Here is a 20,485-nt window from a genome sequence, read left to right on the forward strand (position 1 = left end):
TGCCACCATTTTGGAACTCTGCCTAGTACTATAGCTCAGAAACAATTTCTCCTCTTCTCCATTCACCCTAAACAATGAAAATCACCACACACGCTATAGAAAGGAACATTCTAAAATGTAGAAAGCTACATAGATCCTCCAATAACAAACTCTAGATAAATGATGCTGCAATGGCATACAGAAAAATCCAAATAGGAGAACATAGGGAAAAATGTAATAGGCAAGTGGTACCTGAAAGAAATGCATTGTGGGCAAGTTGATTTAAAGTAAGAAACTCTAAGGCAAAAACTATCATTTCATGAGGTAGTATGGAAGTAGAAAATTAGAACAAGGAGATACCATTTCACACTTGTAATGCTGGCAAAATTTAAAACACCTTCAGTGTAAGTCTTGGCAAAGATGTAGATCTAAGAAACTTTAATAAACTCCTGGCAATTCACTTCAGACTATAATTGGGTATTATTTGGTCAAGTTAAAAAATGCATGGTTCTCACTACTAAGCAGTTCTGCTCTCAAGTATTATACATTGGAAAAATATTTGCACAAGTTGACATTTACTATTTTTGTAGCCCTATAGTATATAATAGCCAATGTCTGGCAATAAGTCGAAGGTCTATTGACAGGAGAATAATAAAATAAGTTGTGCTAATTTTCATACAATGGAACTTTATGTAACACTACGAATAAATATATTCCAGGCACATGAATTAACATGAATTAAACTTAAGAAACCTTGAGCAAACATTCAAGGTTTAATCCATTGTACCATTTTCTGCAATAAGCCATACTGTACAAAATAGTACAACCTCACTTACTGTAAATATTTGACCCACCTCTTATTACATAGTTACTATTTTTCTAAATACTATTCTTCTAAATTCTTCTAATTAAATCTTCTAAAAGAAATACAGGGACTTTTTTTTTGTCAGTTATGGGGCTTGAACTCGGGGCCTGGGCACTGTCCCTTTGCTCTTCTGCTCAAGGCTAGAGCTCTACCTCTTGAGCCACAGCACCATTTCCAGTTTTCTGAGTGATTTATTGGAGATAAGAGTCTCACGGACATTCCTGCCCAGGCTGGCTTTGAACCACGATCCTCATATCTCAGCCTCCTAAGTAACTATGATTACAGGTGTGAGCCACTGACACCCAGCTGGGACCTTTATTTTTAAACTATTTTAAAAATGTAAAATGGGGCTTGGAAGTAGCTGAGTGGAAGAGTGATTGCCTTGGATGCATGAGGCCCTGGGTTCGATTCCTCAGCACTACATAAGCAGAAAAGGCCGGAAGTGGTGTTATGGCTCAAGTGGTAGAGTGCTAGCCTTGAGCTGAAGAGCTGAGGAACAGTGCCCAGGCCCAGAGTTCAGGCCTATGATCAACAAAAACAACAACAACAAAAAAGTAAAACAATTTACTGGTGCTTTCATCTTTGGTATTCTTGGCTAAAAATAATCCTTTCTTAAAGTCACATTCTGTCTCAGATGTTTTTGGCAACTCTTCAGGCAAAAAGAAAATAAAATTAAAGAAAAATTAGTTTTGCTCTAGATACAGTAGCACAGCAGCAAAACAAAGTTCAAGGCCTAATCCAACTCAAGGAACTTACTCCAACACTCAGAGGTCTGTGAGTGAGTGAGTGTGTATGAGTGTACATGCACAAGCATTGGTACCAAAGCTTCAATTCAGGATTTCATTTTCTCACTTGGCTTTCTTGCTTGTGGCTGGTGCCCTAACACTTGATTCAGCCCTAACCTCTGATACAGCTTTTTTGCTGGCTAACTAGAGATAGTCTTGTAGACATTCCTGCCTATAGCTAGCTTTCAATTGGGATTCTCTGATCAATGCCTCCTGAGTAGTAGAATTCCATACAGGTAGCATGAACCAAAAGTGTCTAATTTGAAGACTCAATTTTGAAATATTTACTTTGCTTTATAATGACAAAAAGTGACCTCAACCAACTTTCTCAACATTACTATAGGGCCCTAAAACCCACATCACTACATCAATTAAAATATAATCACCTACCTAGTACCAAAATTAAAAGAATCAAGTGCTGGGAACACAGAGCATAATTTCATAATTTCAAGTATACACACACCATGGCCAGTGGCCTCTTGCCATCTGTTCCATGTAACCCCCTAGCTACTTGCATACAATATTATTTCCTTTTCCTTCTCAGTCTGGACTTTTAAGCTCTATAATAAAACAATATATTGCATACTAAGAGGAAAGAAATTAAAATGCCAACGGCAAGCAAGTTTAAGTTTTTCAACTCCACCTGCTCATATCATATACTTAGCACACTATTGGAGATCTAGAAATTAAACACATGCTACAAGATCAGGGCAGACCTCATCAACGGAGGTGGGAAGGTGAGGGCTGATCTCACTCCCAGAAAGAACTACAGTCCTTTCCTGTACAAGGGCTGAGATTCTGAGAGAGCTATTTTATTATACCTGGATTTTCTCCTCCACATTACTTTACTAAATATTTGACTGAGGTACTTACAGAAGAACTGGTGGAATTTCTAAGTCCTATCAGGAAAAAACGGATCTAGTGAGAATCATGAAGTGTGTTATGCAGAATTATTATTTTGATACCTTTCAAGTTGGAATCAGAAGCAATGCCTTTCCCCCTCCCCCTCTCTCTTTGGTGCTGATACTGGGGCTTGAACTCAGGCACTGTCCCTGAGTGTGTGTTGGTCCTGGTGCTTGAATTCAGGGCCTGGAGTCTGTCCTGAACATTTTTGCTCAAGGCTAGTGTTTACCACTTGAGCTACAGCTCTACTTCTAGCTTTTGGTGATTAATTGGAGATAGATAAAGAGCGTCACAGACTTTCCTGCCCAGACTGGCTTTGAATCATGATCCTCAGATCTCAGCCTCCCAAGTAGCTAGGATAACAAGCATGAGCCACTGGCTTCTGGCTAATGTCTGCTGTTTTCAACTTACAGAACAGCTATCAAAGCCAGGACTTGAGTAAAGAGAAAGATGCATCATTAAATGTCAGAAAGAAGGGAATTTGACACAAAGAACACTAGCTATATTTTAAGGATTATATTGCTAACTTCGCTAACTTGTATTAAGACAAAAATAAATCAAGTTAATCTTCAGATCGTTTTAATGACAGATGTGGCATTATAAATTAAATGCAATAGCTTTAGAGCTTCAAGACTGAATTCTTTCTAGTTTTTTACTTTTTTGCTTCTTATCAAGTGCCATAACTTATCTTTGTTGGAATAGCATGGTTTTAAACACAAAGAATTCCCAGGCACCTTATGCAGGGGAATATTTCTAAGGCTATTATCTCCTGTCTAGGCAATTCTACTCACCCATCTTCCTCCACCCCACTTCCCAACTCTTTTTTTGCACACACAAACTCAGACCTTATTAGGGAAACTCCAGCTGATCAAAAAGAGCTACCGTGAGAATTTTGATGACGAATACCTGAGTGATGTAGATTAGTACTAGTTTTCACAGCATTCTATGCTAAACCCTAGTAGACAAGATCACCTGTATGCCTCTCAGGTATTATCTAGTCTCTCGGACTACTCAGCAAAACCAAATCAGCCTTGCCATTAGTGGCATGTAAAATAGGCCTATGATTCAGCCTGAAAGCTTAAGGTCTGGCCTCTCCCAAAGAATCCTTCACTTCCAAATTTCCCCCTCACCTGAGTGTGCACCTAGTAGGAAGAATTCCTTACAAGGCTTGTTCTCCAGGCTCCTAGCAGCAGTAGCACTGAACCAATAGAAAACAACCTCAACACTTAGAAGATGAAGACTCCTTGTGGTTAAGTATACATGGAGACATGGGTAAAAGGAAGGTATGGAAACAGCTCAGATGCCCTTCAGTGCACAAATGGATCAAGAAAACATGGTGTGTGTGTGTGTGTGTGTGTGTGTGTGTGTGTGTGTGTGTGTGTGTGTGTGTGTGTGTGTGTGTGTGTACTGGAACTTTACCCATCCATTAGGAAGAATGATATTACATCATTTGCAACAAAAGGGATGGACCTGGAAAAGAATTATGCTAAGTAAATCAGGCCCAGAGAGATAAGGGACATGTTTTATCTCAAATGTAGGAGCTAGAACAAATTTATAAATGTACAAGTAAACACATATGAAGTTGAATGCAAGTGCACACAAATGTATTACCTGAAGTATAGTATTTGCAGGTGAGAATTCAAATAGTATAATTCCTTAGAAAATTAACTCATAGTCCAACAAAATGAAAACCAGGAAACTGGTACTTGAGGGTATGGGAGGAAATCAAGGGAAAGTGGGGATAGATGAATGAAAAGAGGAAGAGAGCCAAGAATGTGGTCATGATATTCAATGCATATCCTATGAGATTAAGAAAATGAATGGGAGGGATTAGGTTGGGAAGAATGGTAGAAAATGATGAAAGGGGCAACATTTATCAAGATGCATTGTATTCATAAATTGATTTGTTGAGAAGTAACTTCTTTGTACAACTACTTAAAGTTAATAAAAGTGTGTGTATATATATATGGAGAGAGAGAGAGAGAGAGAGAGAGAGAGAGAGAGAGAGAGAGAGAGAGAGAGAGAGAGAGAGAGAATCCTTTTCTAATGGGCACTACTTATACAACCTCAGCTGGCAAAACTAAAGACATTGAAAATACATTAGACTAAAGCAGGCTCATGTTCTCAGGTCTGTTGGAAACAACACACATTACAATGACTAACCAAAAACTAGCATTCCATAAGCACCAGAAAGACTGTATCTGGCTATTAGACAGTATCATCGGTAGATGAATGGATAAAGAATACATAGATGAATATTATTCTTGCACAAAAAGAAGGACATTCTGTCATTTGTGGTAATGTGGACAGATCTGGAGAATATCACATTAAATGAAATAAGCCAGGAGATTGATTTTTTTAGCTCATTTGTAGAAACTAAAAAAAAAAATCAATCTCATAGAAGAAAGTAGAATGGCAGTCACCAGTCACTAGAGACAGAAAAAGTGAGGAAGAAGGTTTGAGAGAGGAATCCTAAGGAATATAAAAATATTTCATAGGAGCAACTAATTCTAGCATTCTATCCCCCAGGAGAGGAACAACTACAGCATAGAACAATTTATGATATATTTCAAAATAACTATAAAAGCAGCATATGAAGATTCCAAGACATAGAAATTATAAAGGTTTGAGATAGAAATGCTTTATTACCTAACTTCAATAGGCTGTATTCATATATCAGATTATTGTACCATACTCCATAAATATGTATAAATACGTTGTGTTAATTAAAAAGAAACAAAAGGAAAAGAAAAGTAACATTATTCACCATTTGGGTTTTATTTTACCCTTTAAAAGATTCATCTCTTTCTACATTAGCATGATATTTAGTGTCAGGTTTTTTAATAATTTAAAGTTCAGCTCTTGACAGACAGCATCAGAAACAGTGAACTTAAATGTATTCTCATATTTTTACACAGCAACTTTTATTCCCTACTGTTATTCTTTTCTGTTGCAGGAAAATATAATTCAATATGTATTCATTATGATCTTCTCAGGAGAAAATAGGACATTTTGGTTCAAGAATTTGTAAAAAAAAAAAAAAAAAAGCAAAATATTATGATAGCAGGACTTTTAATTTCTCAAGCTCTGGTATCTTCAAATAACACCCATCCATTAAAACAAATAACAGGGAGAAAAACTGCACAAACGATGGACAGACGGTTTTAACTTGAGGCTTGTATATTTATAAAAGGATTATCTTCAAGTTGGTATATTTACTTTGGTCTTTAATGACTGGTGTGTCTAAGTGGTGAAAGACAGCAGTAAGAATGCTGCTTACAAGGAGAAAGAGAAAAAATGCTCTGTTTTTCTCAGATGACCCAGGAATTGGGAAGTGGATGGGAGGGTCGGGCTGGGGATAGCTATCTGTCTTCCCCACTTCTCATGTGCAGGTCTGTCAGGAACAAAACCACTAGAGACAATTTGGCCCTGGAACTGTGGCAGAACTCAGTCAACTGTTTAACAACAACTGAAATCAAATCATTCAGCAGTGGCCATCAGTCTCTGTTGACCCCACAGAACTCTGCAGATGACAGTGGTAATAAAGCTTAGAAGTCACCATAGGCTCCCTCAACCCAGCAACTTTAATTCGCTCTATCCCTTGACATAGCAGCTGTGGACAGTGATGGGCCTAGATGGAACCAAAAGAAAAATAGTGTCAAGAACTTTGAGAAGCAAACGTCTTCAATGTATGTCTTTTATTTGTCATTTGTTTCCTCTCTAAACAAGTAAGAGACCAACCAGAGAAGTGTGTGCTCACCATGAGGAAGAACCAGTATAACTCCTAAACTAACATTGCTGGAGGATGGTCAAGTTTCCAGGATAGAGTATGTTAAGTGGTTTTCAAAGGCAGAATCCTGGCTGTCAGAATCAGGAAGAGGAAAGCATTGATAAATCAAGAAATGATAAATGAGCCAAGAGTCAGGTGCCTAGGCAGGAAAATGGAAAACATAATTTTCTTTGGGACTAATTAACCTAAGAAGGATTTTACTTTCTCCATCAGAAAGGTGTTATCATTGTCAGGAGCAGGGAAGGTTTATTTCATAATCCAAGTTAACAGGACACTTTTTGTACTAATGAAGCACATAGTAAACTATTTCATAGAAAGAGAAGAAAAAAGGCCTTTTAAGTACAACTACTGTTACAAGGCAAGACTTTGGGGCATAAATATTCATGATATATACCACATGTTTAATTAAGCACTGTTCTTAACATCCTGCCCCCAGGTTTCTGGTTTGTTTTCATGCTAAGAAAGATGCCAAATATTATGAGCTTCTGCTTCAGAGTTTTGAACCACAGTTCAGCCTCATATCACCCTGTTTTATTTGGCAAGAAATATTGTCAAGAATGACAGTAGTGAATTAATCACTCATGAACATGATGAAAGGAGGGGAAAATAAGAGAAACACTTAAAAAGTGACATTTCTGTAAGTTCTTCTGGGTCCCGGTGTGTTAAAAGCAGATGTATGGGAGCTCAGAGACCCTATTAGCTTAATTCCTAGACTACCGTACAAAAGAAAAGGTTGCTTCTGGGGCTGGGAAGGTGGCGCAGTAGAAGAGCACTTGCCTTGCATGCTTGAGGCCCTGGGTTCGATTTAAGCAGGAAAAAAAGCCGGAAGTGGCGCTGTGGCTCAAGTGGTAGAGCACTAGCCTTGAGCTGAAGAGCTGAGGCCCAGAGTTCAGGCCCCACCACTGGACCCCCCCAAAAAAAAAGAAAGAAAAAAAGAAAAGGTTGCTTCTGTAGCCCCTGTTGGTAACCAAGCTTCTAGTCTAGAAACACTAATGTGACAAGCAATTGAAGGCAACTTCTGCCACATAAATTATGTTTCAGAACCACACAAAAAAAATGGTTCTATTTCAGAGGAAAAGTGACCTCCTACAGATGTGCTCCCAATTAATTACAAAATATATTATTATGGACCAACTCCCATGGTAGAAATGTCTTTTTGGTTTGGTTGCTTATAGCAGATTTTCTGATAGAAGAGCTTCCTAATTTTTATCTTGTAGTAAATATTTATTTAGGTGTGTGTGGGGGGTATGTGTGCTGTCACTGGGTCTTGAACTCAGGGACTATGTGTTAGCCCTTAGATTTGCTCAAGGCTAGCACTCTACCACTAGAGTTACATCTCCACTTCTCACTTTTTGTTCATTAATTGGAGATTAGAGTCTCATAGTCTTTCCTGTCTGAGCTGGCTTCAAACTGTCATTCTAAGATGTCAGCCTCCTGAGTAGCTAGGCTTAGAGGTGTAAACTATTAGCATCTGGCTAACATACCAGCAGAAAAAGCATTTTTAAGCTTTAAGACTTAGAAATTGTTTTTACTCAAGATAATGCTAAAGAGCACACTCTTCTTTAGCAGAGTTAACAATAAAGCCAGCAAGGACCAAAGAAAATTGACTTAATCATTCAAGCAACAGTCTTTATGTTAGAGCTAAATGGAGAAAAAAGGCCTGCCTAAAAATGAATTCCACCTTAATTACATTTAATCAAGAAATGTGCAAATATCTGTTAAGCCATCATACTTCAAACAGCCCAAGGATAGTCTTACAACCTCGACAAGTTAATAATGCTCCCTTGAATAAATAGAAAGCTGGCATAGAACTAAAACATGCACGATGCTGAGAAATCACATCAATGAAAAAAGGTAAAGAAAAGTTTTATTTTAGCAATTGTGTGATTGGATCCCTACCAATATGGAGGCCAAGCAAAACACAATTGGTGTACAATTCTAATTACTAAGCCTGAACTCAGTTTTGACATAAATCTGTATGTAGATTACTAACAATGCCACACACAAAATGCTCAGTGTTCTGTTTTCCTCTTATCCCTCATGCCTCATTAATCAGAGGAAGAGTGCAAAGATTTTTGGATATAGATTATGTGATAACTTGAGTCTAGAACAAGGTAGAAGGCTGAGCCAGGTATCTAATGAAGCCTTTAAATACTGTGCAGTTCTGTTCAATACATCAGCCTATGATGATTTTCTTTTCCTTTGTGTATGTGAGAAAATGTATATTCATGCCCAAACTGGGATTTAGAATCCAACTTACTCTGTTCAACAAAGGGAAATAAGTTTTTCCCTACAGAGACAAGGCTGCTGGTCATTTCTCTCTTATATTAAGTTTTATTTTATTTTATTTTATTTTATTTTATTTGTGAACATACTGTACAGAGGGGTTACAATTACATGGGCAGGATAATGCGTACATTTCTTACCAAGCATTGCAGCCTCCTCCTTTGTTTACCCTTCACATCCCTTCCCAGCCTCCCGCCTCCCCCCCCAATCCCAATCCTTCTCCTTCCCCCCCTTCTCCCCCCCCCCCCACCGCACGGACGTTGTAAAGCTCGTTTTGGACATGACAACTTGTACTTCTCATTGTTGCAACAGGTCCACCTGTATCCTTAAACAACTGGTTTTTCCCCATCTCCTCCACAAGTTATACTGACATCAAATATAGTGAAAGCAGGGGTTATACTGTGGGGGAGGGACATACAAAGCAACAAAGAGATAATCTTATAAATGCGTTAGAAACACATGCATGAAAGAAAAAAAAACATTAAAATACATATCTAAGGGTTCATTTTCCTGACATCACATTATCTGACCTTTTCCGCTTGACTCATACATATACTAGATATTGCAAATAAGGGAAACCATGGGACCTATGTTTCTTTGGGCCTATCTTACTTCACTTAATATAATTTTTTCCAAGTTTTTCCATTTCCTAACAAATGGGGCAATGTCATTCTTTCTGATGGAGGCATAGAATTCCATTGTGTATATATACCACATTTTCTTGATCCATTCATCTACTGAGGGGCATCTGGGTTGGTTCCATATCTTAGCTATGGTAAATAATGCTGCAATAAACATAGTTGTGCTGGTAGCTTTAGTGTGGTCTTGTTTGTAAACATTTAGGTAAATGCCCAAAAGTGGGATTGCTGGGTCATAGGGGAGCTCTATGTGAAGTCTTTTGAGGAACCTCCATACTGCTTTCCAAAGCGGTTGAACAAGTTTACATTCCCACCAACAATGAAGTAAGGTTCCTTTCTGTCCACATCCCCTCCAGCATCTGTTGTTGTTAGAGTTCTTGATTTTTGCTGTTCTAACTGGGGTGAGGTGATATCTCAATGTTGTTTTGATTTGCATTTCTTTTATGGCTAGGGATGTTGAACATTTCTTCATGTGTCTATTGGCCATCCTTTTTTTAAAAAAATAAAAACTTCCCAAAATGTTAGACTGGATGTGTGACTCAAATGATAGAGCACCAGCAGAGCCAAAAAGCCTAGAAAGTATGAGGCCTGAGGCTGTAAGTTCAAGCCCCACTACTGGCACCAAAAAGTAAATTGAAAAAGAAAGGAAAGTCTGTGACAGCAGTGAAAGCCAAGTAGATGTGGTTCACTAGTAACCCTGGGAACAGTAGGAAGAAGAAAAAGCTGCAGAGTGGGGGTGGAGCGGGGAAGGGATGGTATGGTGAAACAAAGGAGGAGGCAACAATGCTTGATAAGAAATGTACTCATTATCTTGCCCATGTAATTGTAACCCCTCTGTACAGTATTTTCACAATAATAAAAAAAAGAAAAAAACCAAACTTCCCTTTCTCAGAAGAAAAGCTCAAATCTTGTTATATATTTACATGTAGTTAACAGCAATATTTTATGGACATCATCACATCTTAGCAACAATTAGGGATAGAAATTTTCAAAGACACATGTGGCTCACACCTGTAACCCTAGCTACTCAGGAGGCTGAGATCTCAGGATCATGGTTCAAAGCCAGTTCTATCAGTGAAACACTTATTTCCACTTAACCAGCAAAAAGCCAGAAGTAAAGGTATGGTTCAAGTGGTAGAGTGTCAGCCTTGAGCAGAAAAAGACAAAGGAGAGTGTGAAACCCTGAGTTCAAGCCCAGTACCAGCATGTGTATTCATGCATGCATGCATGTGTGTATAAACACACACATACAAATCATAATCCTATAATAGTTTAAAACTGGATCTAACATCCAGCAACTAAAAATAGATAAAAATATTTATTGCGTTTTTCTAAAAACAAATTTACATTACATTGTGATTTCTACTGTCAAAACTGTTTACACCCTTTCAGTTTGCATATTGTGAACAGTTGTAACCACTCTTTGAAGTTTTACCAAAAAAAAGTATTTTCACAGAATGAAGTCTGGGTTTTAGCACCAAATCTTAACAGTGAATCATTTAGTTGGTGACATTGTAAATGCCTTTTTTCTTTCTTCTTGTGTTCGAATTTCTAATTTCTAACTTTTTTAACAAGAATTATAAATCACTCTAAGAGCTAGAAAAATACAAACTCCCAAAGTCTTATAAGACATGCAGTGAGCCCATTGCCTTTTTCTCTCAACTGTCTTTATTTCCACAGTATCACAGTAGATTTTGAATGTTTAGCCATGACTCTCTCTTGAGAGACACTAGTCTAAACATATTAAAGAAAATAAATGATGTCTTCTAAAGCTCTTAATTTGCACATCCATTGGAAATCCCTGCTGTGAGGCTTTCCCTTTCCTCCATCTTTTGCCCAGAAATGCAGTCATAAATCACATCCACTGGCTAGTGGATGCTTGGGGCCACCAGCATCACCTGTACTTGCAGGGGAGTTCACAGAGGCCATTGCTGACTTCCTTACAGGAAGACACTGATGATTTTTTCATGACTTGCTTCCTGATGAGACACAGTCACTTAAAGATTTCTGAATGGTCCCAAGAGGTCAAAGTTTGCCTATACCCCCTGGTAGTCTTGCAACAAAACTTTATCTCCATTTTGACAAACAATAAAGGGCTTCAAAGAAAAAAAGGACAATTGAGAAAAGGAGTAAGAGAACACAAAAAAAATTTTCTGGGATATATTAAAAATGGCTTACATATTTTCTTTTTTTAATTTTTTATTGTTATTATAAAGGTGATATAAAAGGGGTTATACATTTTCAACATGACTGTAATTCCTTTGGAGAAATGATAAATTCCGAAAACTTGTAAACATTCTACAGCTTGAAAACTAGGGTAAAAGCAAAAAGCTTTGACATACTATTGTGAATCCTAAGAGTAAAAGATATGTGACTGAAGCAGCTGACACAATTAGGTTAGCACAGGCTGACCTGACACAACCCATATCTAAGATACTAGGCTACTTCTTCCATTACTTGTTGAGCTCATGGCAACATGATATGATTTATCAAAGGCCTTTATTTACTCATTATAAAATCAAGGATCAACAAAATGAAAAGATAGGAATTTTAAATTTCAAATAACTAATTTTGCTCTTATGGTGTGCAGGAGAGGATAGACATAGCCACAAAGGTTATAACTCATTCTGCTCAACAACATTTTGAATTTAAGGTGCCCAGTGATAGGGGATAAAAGTCATGGGCACAGCTGGATCTCAGGTCTGGAATTCAATACAGAGACCACAGAAGACAAGCAGGTTGGAGTGGTCACTGTTTCTTAACCCTAACTGCTCAGGGGAATTAACCAGAGTATTGGTAAAATTCCTAAAGCTCCAATTTACTGATTTTTTTTTTTGGGGGGGGAGGTGTGGACAGGAAGAGGTTATGAATCAAAATCTTTTAAAAAAAATTGTTTTCACTTGACCAATGCCATTCAAATACTTCATTTTGTTTTCTTCATCAAACATTTCATTTCAATTAATTATTTTACCCATGTATGTGTGTGTGTGTGTGAGCGTGCACGCGAGAGAGAGAGAGAGAGAGAGAGAGAATGCATGCACGCACCAATCCAAGGGCTTGAACTCAGGGCCTGGGTGCTGTCCCTGAGCTTTAGTGCTCAAGGTAAATGCTCTAGCTCTTGAGCCACAGCTTCCAGTTCTAGCTTTTTGGTGGTTAATTGAAAATAAGAGTCTCATGGACTTTTCTGCCTGGCCTGGCTTTCCTCAACAATCCTCAGATCTCAGTCTCTTGAACTGCTAGGATACAAGCATGAGTCACTAGTGCTTGGCTTGTTGGTTGGTTGGTTTGTTTAGTGTGTGCTGATCCTAGAACTTAAACGCAGACTAAGTGCTGTCCCTGAGCTTTTTTCCCTCAAGGCTGGTGCACTACCACTTGAACCATACTTCCAGTTCTGGCTATTTGGTGGCTAATTGGAGATAAGAGTCTCATGAACTTTCCTGCCTGGGCTGGCTTCTAACTGTGATCCTCAGATCTCGCAATTCTAAGTAGTTAGTATATATATATTTTGGGGGGAAGGGGTCCGGTCGTGGGGTCTGAACTCTGGGCCTGGGCACTGTCCCTCAGCTCTTCAGCTCAAGGCTAGCGTTCTACCACTTGAGCCACAGCACCACTTCCAGCTTTTTTCTTTTTGCTTATATGGTGCTGAGGAATTGAACCCAGGGCCTCATGCATGCAAGGCAAGCGCTCTACCACTGAGCCACCTTCCCAGCCCCTAGTTAGTATATTTTTATTGAAGTAAAATTCACAGAACACAAAATTAACCATGCTAAAGTATAAAACTCTAGTGTCCTGACCATAAGCAAAATGCTGTTCAACCATCACCCACAGCATTTCATCATCTCTAAAAGGAAGTCCTCTGTTTGTGATGCAATCATCCTGTACCAGGGACACAATCATTCCACATCCCTTCTACCATCAGCTCCCTGTGGATTCATCTATTCTGAATATTTCATATGAGTGGGACTACATAATATGTCTTCTTATTTATAGCTATTTTATTTTATTCAACCTGCTTCTTTTTGTGGCTAAATAACATTCTATTGTATGGATATATTGCATTTTATTTATTTAATCATGAACTGAGTTGTCTCCATCTCTTGGCTATTGTGACCAAGAGAGGCTGCTACAAACAAACATGTAAGTATTTGACTGAGTTCCTGTTGTTAATCCTTTTGGGTACAATCCTAAAATTAGACGTGCTTTGTGATTTAGTACACTTATTATGTGGCCAAGGGTAATATTTTCTTAAGTTTCTCCAGATGATTCTACATAATGTTGATATAAAGAACCACAATGTATAAGATAGACAAGCTAGAACAATAGACAGAAATGCAGCCAGGAGCTGGTGTGTCATGCTTATAAACTTAGCTATTCAGGAGGCGAAGATCTGAGGGTTATGCTTCAAAATGAGCCCAGAAAGGGAAAGTCCATGAGACTGTTCTCTTCAATTAACTGGCATAAAGCCAGAAATGGAACTATCATCCTAGTGGTAGCATCCTAGCATGGAATGGAAAAATTAAGGGACAGTGCTCAGGCCCTGAGTTCAAGCCCAGAATGGGAAAATAAGTAAGCAAACAGAATTCACATATGAATAAGATTCAGAGTGGGAATATGATACAGCCAGAGTCTTAAGTCCTTGGGAAAGCATTTCAGAAGCTTTCAGAGAGTCCAAAAAAAAAGGAGTAGAATCAACAGGGAGAAGAAAAAGATGTCAGAGAAGAAAATCTCTCAAAGGAGGAATCACTAAAAACAAATGCTAGAGCCAGGAACCTGTAGCTCACTCCTAACTACTCAGGAAACTGAGATCTAAGAACCACAATTCAAAGCCAGCTGGGTAGGAACGACCATGAGACTTTTCTCTCCAATTAAGCACCCAAAAAACTGCCAGAAGTGGAGCTGTGGCTCAAGTGGTAGAATTCTAGCCTTGAGCACAAAAGTTCAGGGACAATGCTCAGGCTCTGAGTTCAAGCCTAAGGACTGGCACATACACACACATACATACAAAAAAAAACCTGGCATGCGCACATGCAAGCGCACGCAAACACACACACACACACACACACACACACACACACACACACACACACACACAAATGCTAAAAGGAAATGAATCTGTTGCATATAGCAAAATAGGAATGTGAAGGATATTAGCCTCAAAGAGGTCCTGATTCCAAAAAGCTAAAGTATAGAGGAGATGCAGAGAAGCGAGGATAATAGTATGACATATTTGATACTATTTGTGCTGAAGAGCAAAGATCACCTCCTGTTTCTTTTTTCTCAACTAATACCTGGGAACACACCTAGAAATGTAGACTGCAAACATTAAGCCCACAGATGAGAGACATCTGGGACAGACCAGTTCACAGCAATAATTTATAGCACAGTAGCACAGTACACACCAGTCACCATCCTGCTCACCACATTATGACCTTACTAGGAGTTTAGATAAATGAAAAATATTTAAGTATAACGACATATAATTAGCAAAACCGTATGATTCTCATCTTATTTACTTATGTGTATGTGTGTGTGTGCTATTTAGCATCCTGCTGACCATATTAGGACCTTACTAAGATTTTAGCTAAATGGCAAATATCTATTAATAACAATATATAATTAGTAAAATTTTATGATTCTCTTTTAATTAATTAATTAAACCTTATTTTTTATGCTAGTACTGGGACTTGAACTGAGGACCTGGCACTCTTGTTTAGCTTTTTTTGCTCAAGGCTTGTGCTCTAATACTTGAGCCACACTACCACTTCTGGGTTTTTGAGGACTTTCTATATTTTTAAATTTAATTTGATTTTTTGTATGATTCTCATTTCAGCAAAATATTTAATAAGCTCTGTCTTGTTCCCTTCATTTTCTACAATTTTTTATTTAAATTTTTATTTATCTATTTTGGTCCTAGGGCTTGAACTCTGGGCCTAGCCATTGTCACTCAACTTTTTCCACCCCAGGTACTCTACAACTGAGCTACAGCTCTACTTCTGGCTTTTTTTTTTTTTTTTTTGGTCGGTCGTGGGGCTTGAACTCTGGGCCTGGGCGCTGTCCCTCAGCTCTTCAGCTCAAGGCGAGCACTCTACCACTTGAACTACAGCGCCACTTCCGGTTTTCTAGTGGTTTATTGGAGATAGGAGTCTCACGGTCTCTCCTGCCAGGGCTGGCTTTGAACCACGATCCTCAGATCTCAGCCTCCTGAGTAGCTAGGATTATAGGCGTGAGCCACCAGCGCTCGGCTACTTCTGGCTTTTTAGTGGCTAATTGGAGATAAAAGTTTCACAGACTTTCCTGCCTGGGATGACTCAGAGCCACAATTTTCACCTCCTAAGTAGCTAAGATTATAGGCATGAGCCACTGATGCCTGATTAAAATTGTTTTAATTTGAAGTTACCCATTTTTACACTATATTTGCCCATCTCTGAATCAATACTGATTTTAAAAACACATTATGAAAAGTTATGATCTGAAAAAGAAACCCTTTTCCTGTTCTTAGAGAATAATATAACTCCTACAATGATTATATTTTAAAGACAAAAAGTGAAAATCCAGGTTGATCTTACGTAGGAAGCCACATATTAAATTTAGCTCACATTTAAATTCTCAATGAACCATAAGTACTTATGTAGTGCAGGAGTTTTTTTTTTAAGTACATGCCATTTTATTTTTCATCCAAAGTGTGAGATCAGCCAAGAAATGCCCCTGAGAGCAAGAAAAGAGTGAACTCTCCTTGATTCTTTCTTTCAGGTTATGCCTCTATTTGGTAGACAGTCACAGTATTTAATTTGAAATTTCCTTTTTCCGTGCCAACTGTAGTTTGAACTCATGCCTGAAATGTCCTTAAGCATACAGCCTGTGTGACACACAAAGCCCCTGTGAAGGCAGCCAAAGCAAGAAGGGGGAAGGAGATGGTTTTATTTAGCATCAAGCACCTGGTCAGAAGAGAGCATGTTTCTGTAAAGCCTAAGGCATTCCTGGTTCTCCCCTGAGAATCCAAACACACATGTTTTGATTTCCCTTTGAAAAACTTTTGATTTCCCCTTGAAAGATTTTAGCATGTTTGCTTTGTGATACACTTTACCAGTATATTCCTGCATTGTTTTTGTTGTTTCTGTTATTTCTGTTTGTTTCTGCCACCAATAAGCTGGAAGATAAGATGTCTTCTTGGTTAATGTTAGGGTTTGACAGGCAGAAGTGACTCACCATGACTTATAGCTTTGTAACAAAACAGGAAGTGCCCACATGGAGAAATTCACCCAATCAGTACCTATACACTTTATTTACAAAGGGATTTTTCCCATCCCTTTTTTTTCTACCTGTTTGCCATCAGCCAGTTCTTGGCTTTTGGTAACCATTCATCTTTCTCAAGTTTTCTTTTTTTTTGCCCATACCAGGGCTTAAACTCAGGGCCTGGGCACTGTCCTTTAGCTTTTTTGCTCAAGGTTGGTGCTCTACTGGTAACTTGAACCACAGCTCTACTTCCAGCTTTCTGGTGGGTGATTGAAGAATCTTACAGATTTTACTGCCTGGGCTGGCTTTGAACAGGGATCCTCAGATCCCAGCCTCCTGAGTAGCTAGGATTAACATGTAGGAGCCACTGATACTAAGCTAGAAATCTGTCTTCTTTATAATTGACTTTTAAGTATTCATCAGAACTGGACATCCATGTACCTGTAGTCAAATGAATGTTAACAATGCCCTCCCTAATAAAAAGCCTTCCCAGATTCCAGGAGGAACCAACCATGGCACAATAACACAAACCATGGCATGATATCAACTTGACCCAAGCACCTTATAGCTTGAAAATAAATAGCCCCTGAACATTAGGAAAGAGGCCTCCACACCTCACAAATCTTAAAGTTGAACTCTGACATCTGCAATAAAGAACCAAATAGGTAGGACCCTGTTAACTGCTCATACTGGCTCAAGGCAGAATGTTATAAATTCATCTCCCACCATGAATATTACTACAAATCCTAGTTTTTGCCTCTCATATCTTCTCCAAAGACAATAAAAGTATAAAATGCTTGCCAAGCACTGATGGTTCATGCCTGTAAACCTAGCTTCTCAAGATGCTGAGATGTTAGTGAAGATTGTGGTTCAAAGCTAGGGCAGGCAAACAAACCTGTGGGACTCACCTCCAATTAACCATGAAAAAGCCAGAAGTAGAGGTGTAGCTGAAGTGACAGAGCTCTAGCCTTCAGTGTAAAAGCCAAAGCAAAGAGGGACAGTTCCTGAATTCAAAACCCTGTACACTCTCTCTCTCTCATACACCCCCACACACATCATTATCACTGAGAAAATATGCATACCAACAATTAAAGATGGATTTGTATTGTCCCCACCCCTAGACCTAAAGCCTAAAGCCTGAAATTTTCTTGCGCTGATTTCTTCTAATAAAGCCCAGAGGACACACTATCAGATACATGATACACACCAATTGGGCCCATCTGGATATTCCTACCTGCAGCATATGACTGCTTTGCATGAGAGTGCCAAGTCCAGGAAGCTTCTCCTGACTTCGAAGGACAGAGCATACTTCAGCGTATGACCATCGATGATGAGTGCTATGTCATTCTCTTTGCCTAGCAAATTGCCAAGATCTGTGCAGTGCTGAGTGATGGCTGCCCTGGTTGCCTGGAACAAGAGTAGAAGGGAATCACATATGTATGCTTAACAGAACTCCAAGGTAAGTTCTTTGAAAGCAGAACATGGAGAAATACAAACTGTTCAACCTGGTAACACAACACATTAAAAGTCATTGTACTCAGCTGGGTATTCAGGCTCACGCCTGTCATCCTAGCTATTCAGGAGGCTGGGATCTGAAGTTCACAGTTCAAAGCCAGCCCAAGCAAGAAAGTCTCTGAGACTTTTATCTCTAATAAACCACTGAAAAGTCAGAAGTGGAGTTATGGCACTTAAGTGGTTGAGCACTAGTCTTGAGCAAAAAAGCTAAGGGACAAGGCCCAGGTCCTGAGTTCAAGCCCCAGTATCATCAAACACACACACACACACACACACACACACACACACACATGCACACGCACACACACACACACACACACACACACACAAGTAATGCACACCATTCTCAGAGTGGGATTCATTTGATATTTACAATCATCACTTTGTTTGGGGTGTTTGGTTGATCCAGAACTTGTAACTTTCTTCCACCAGAAATGCAATCTAAGGATTTTAAGATCCTTATATCTCCTTATATCTGATGTCCCAAAGTAGAAATTCCATAGAAACAAATGTTATTTATGGTTCAAAAGATAGTATTACTGAAATCCAAATGGTAAACACAACTATGTCTCACTTTCTAAAAGGCAATCTTTACAAACTCCAAAAGATATATACATAAACACATACACACACATATATATATATATATATATATATATATATATATATACATAAAAGATTAATTTCTAGGGGGCTTGGAAGGTGGCTCAGTGGTAGAGTGCTTGCCTTGCATGCATGAGGCCCTGGGTTTGATTCCTCAGTACCATATAAGCAAAAAGAAAAAAGCTGGAAGTGGCGCTGTGGCTCAAGTGGTGTGGCGCTGTGGCTCAAGTGGTAAAGCGCTAGCCTTGAGGTGAAGAGCTGAGGGACAGCGCCCAGGCCCAGAGTTCAGGCCCCACAACCGGACCAAAAAAAAAAAAAGATTAATTTCTATTCCATTTGAGATCAGATTAAACCATTTTCTCCATGTTATCATCAGAATAAGAAATTAACTGTTTTTACATATATGGAAAATGTCTACTTAAACTACCCAAACCTACCAAAATATATTACTTCTATCCTAAATAAGCACCTTAGTGTGGTGTCTTGTTACATGGAATTAAAACCTGGATCCATCTTTTATGGCTTAAAACAAAGAAGTTCTAAATGAGTAGGGAAAAGGCAGATAGGATAGGGGAGAATGATGGAAGAGGTGAATCTGATCAATAAACTCTAGACACTTAGATAGGCCCATTAAATTGTAATCCCTTGTATAACTATTTGAAGTTCAGAAAAAAGATTTTTGTAAAAAAAAAGTTGTTTTGACCATCTCAGGGAATTTATCAGTACATGTTCAGGAAATCTAGCTTAACTACAAGGAGATTTTTGACTAATCAAACTATAGTTTAAGCAGGACACCAGTGGCTCACACGTCATCATAGCTAGTCAGCAGGCTGAGATCTAAAGATCATGGTTCAGAACCAGCCTAGGCAGAAAGGTCCATGAGATTCTTATCTCCACTTAACTACCAAAAAAATCTAAAAGTGGAGGTGTGGCTCAAGTAGTAGAGTGCTAACCTTGAGCAAAAGAACTCAGGGACAGTATCTAGGTCCAGCGTTCAAGCTCCAGGACAGGCACACACAAAAAAGTGTGTGTGTATGTGTGTGTGCATTTATGTGTATGTATGTATGTATGTATGTATGTATGTGGTTTAGTTTATCAAGCACAAAAGTCTGAAATTATTTTGTCTGGATGATAGTCATTTTGGTACAAAGTTTTACATTTTCTTGTAATTTATAATATGATTATATAAACTGTAATCTTAAAGAAGTATGTTTAATGAACAGATATCTTTCCCCCCTTAGTTATAATGAAGATAGAAGCTATTACAAAGTAAGAAAGAGTTTCCACCATCTTCTTGTGGGAGAAAACCACAATCTGAGTCTGTTATGTGTTACTCTCACAGAATCCCTGAGTCTGGGAAACGTATAATGAATATGTCTATTGACTCATGGTTATGGCAACTTGAAAGCCTAAGACCAAGAAGTTTCCGTATTGTGTCACCCTATGGCAGAGGGAAAAGGAAGGCAAGCCAGTCTGAGTGATCAAACTTGAAGTCTCAATTTCTTTTCTAATTGGCATTAATGCATTCATGAAAGTGAAATTTCATGACACAATCACCTCTCTTTGGACCCCCACCCCACCCCCAACACTATATGATTAGGGGTTACATTTTGACCACACCAACTTTCAGGAACATTCTCAGATGAGCAGGACCCAGGCTTCCTGGAGCTGGGAAGTGGATGTGTGGGAGATATAGATATCTTGGCCACTTACTAGGAGAGAGCCAAAATTATTAAATTATACTACAGTAACTAGGAAAATTTCACACTGATAATTTCATGGCCAGAGATTTTTTCACATAATAAAACACAAAGTAGCCATGTTAACTCAATTAAGTAGATATGTAAGTCAAAACTATTTTAGTCAACTAACCAAAATATAGTTATGA

General features: G+C 38.6%; 1 protein-coding gene across 1 annotated transcript in view; it reads right to left on the reverse strand.

Moving 5' to 3' along the window:
• Window positions 1-20,485, reverse strand: part of Atp8a2 (ATPase phospholipid transporting 8A2) — a 466,480-nt gene that overhangs the window by 232,862 nt on the left and 213,133 nt on the right. Inside the window, exon 25 of the mRNA XM_070003097.1 lies at window positions 17,714-17,886. Coding sequence (XP_069859198.1) covers window positions 17,714-17,886 — 173 coding nt within the window. The remainder of the gene's footprint in view (window positions 1-17,713; window positions 17,887-20,485) is intronic.

The sequence above is a fragment of the Dipodomys merriami genome, unplaced genomic scaffold, assembly GCF_024711535.1.
Source record: "Dipodomys merriami isolate MVZ:Mamm:240054 unplaced genomic scaffold, mDipMer1.0.p SCAF_6, whole genome shotgun sequence".
NCBI classification, from domain to species: domain Eukaryota; kingdom Metazoa; phylum Chordata; class Mammalia; order Rodentia; family Heteromyidae; genus Dipodomys; species Dipodomys merriami.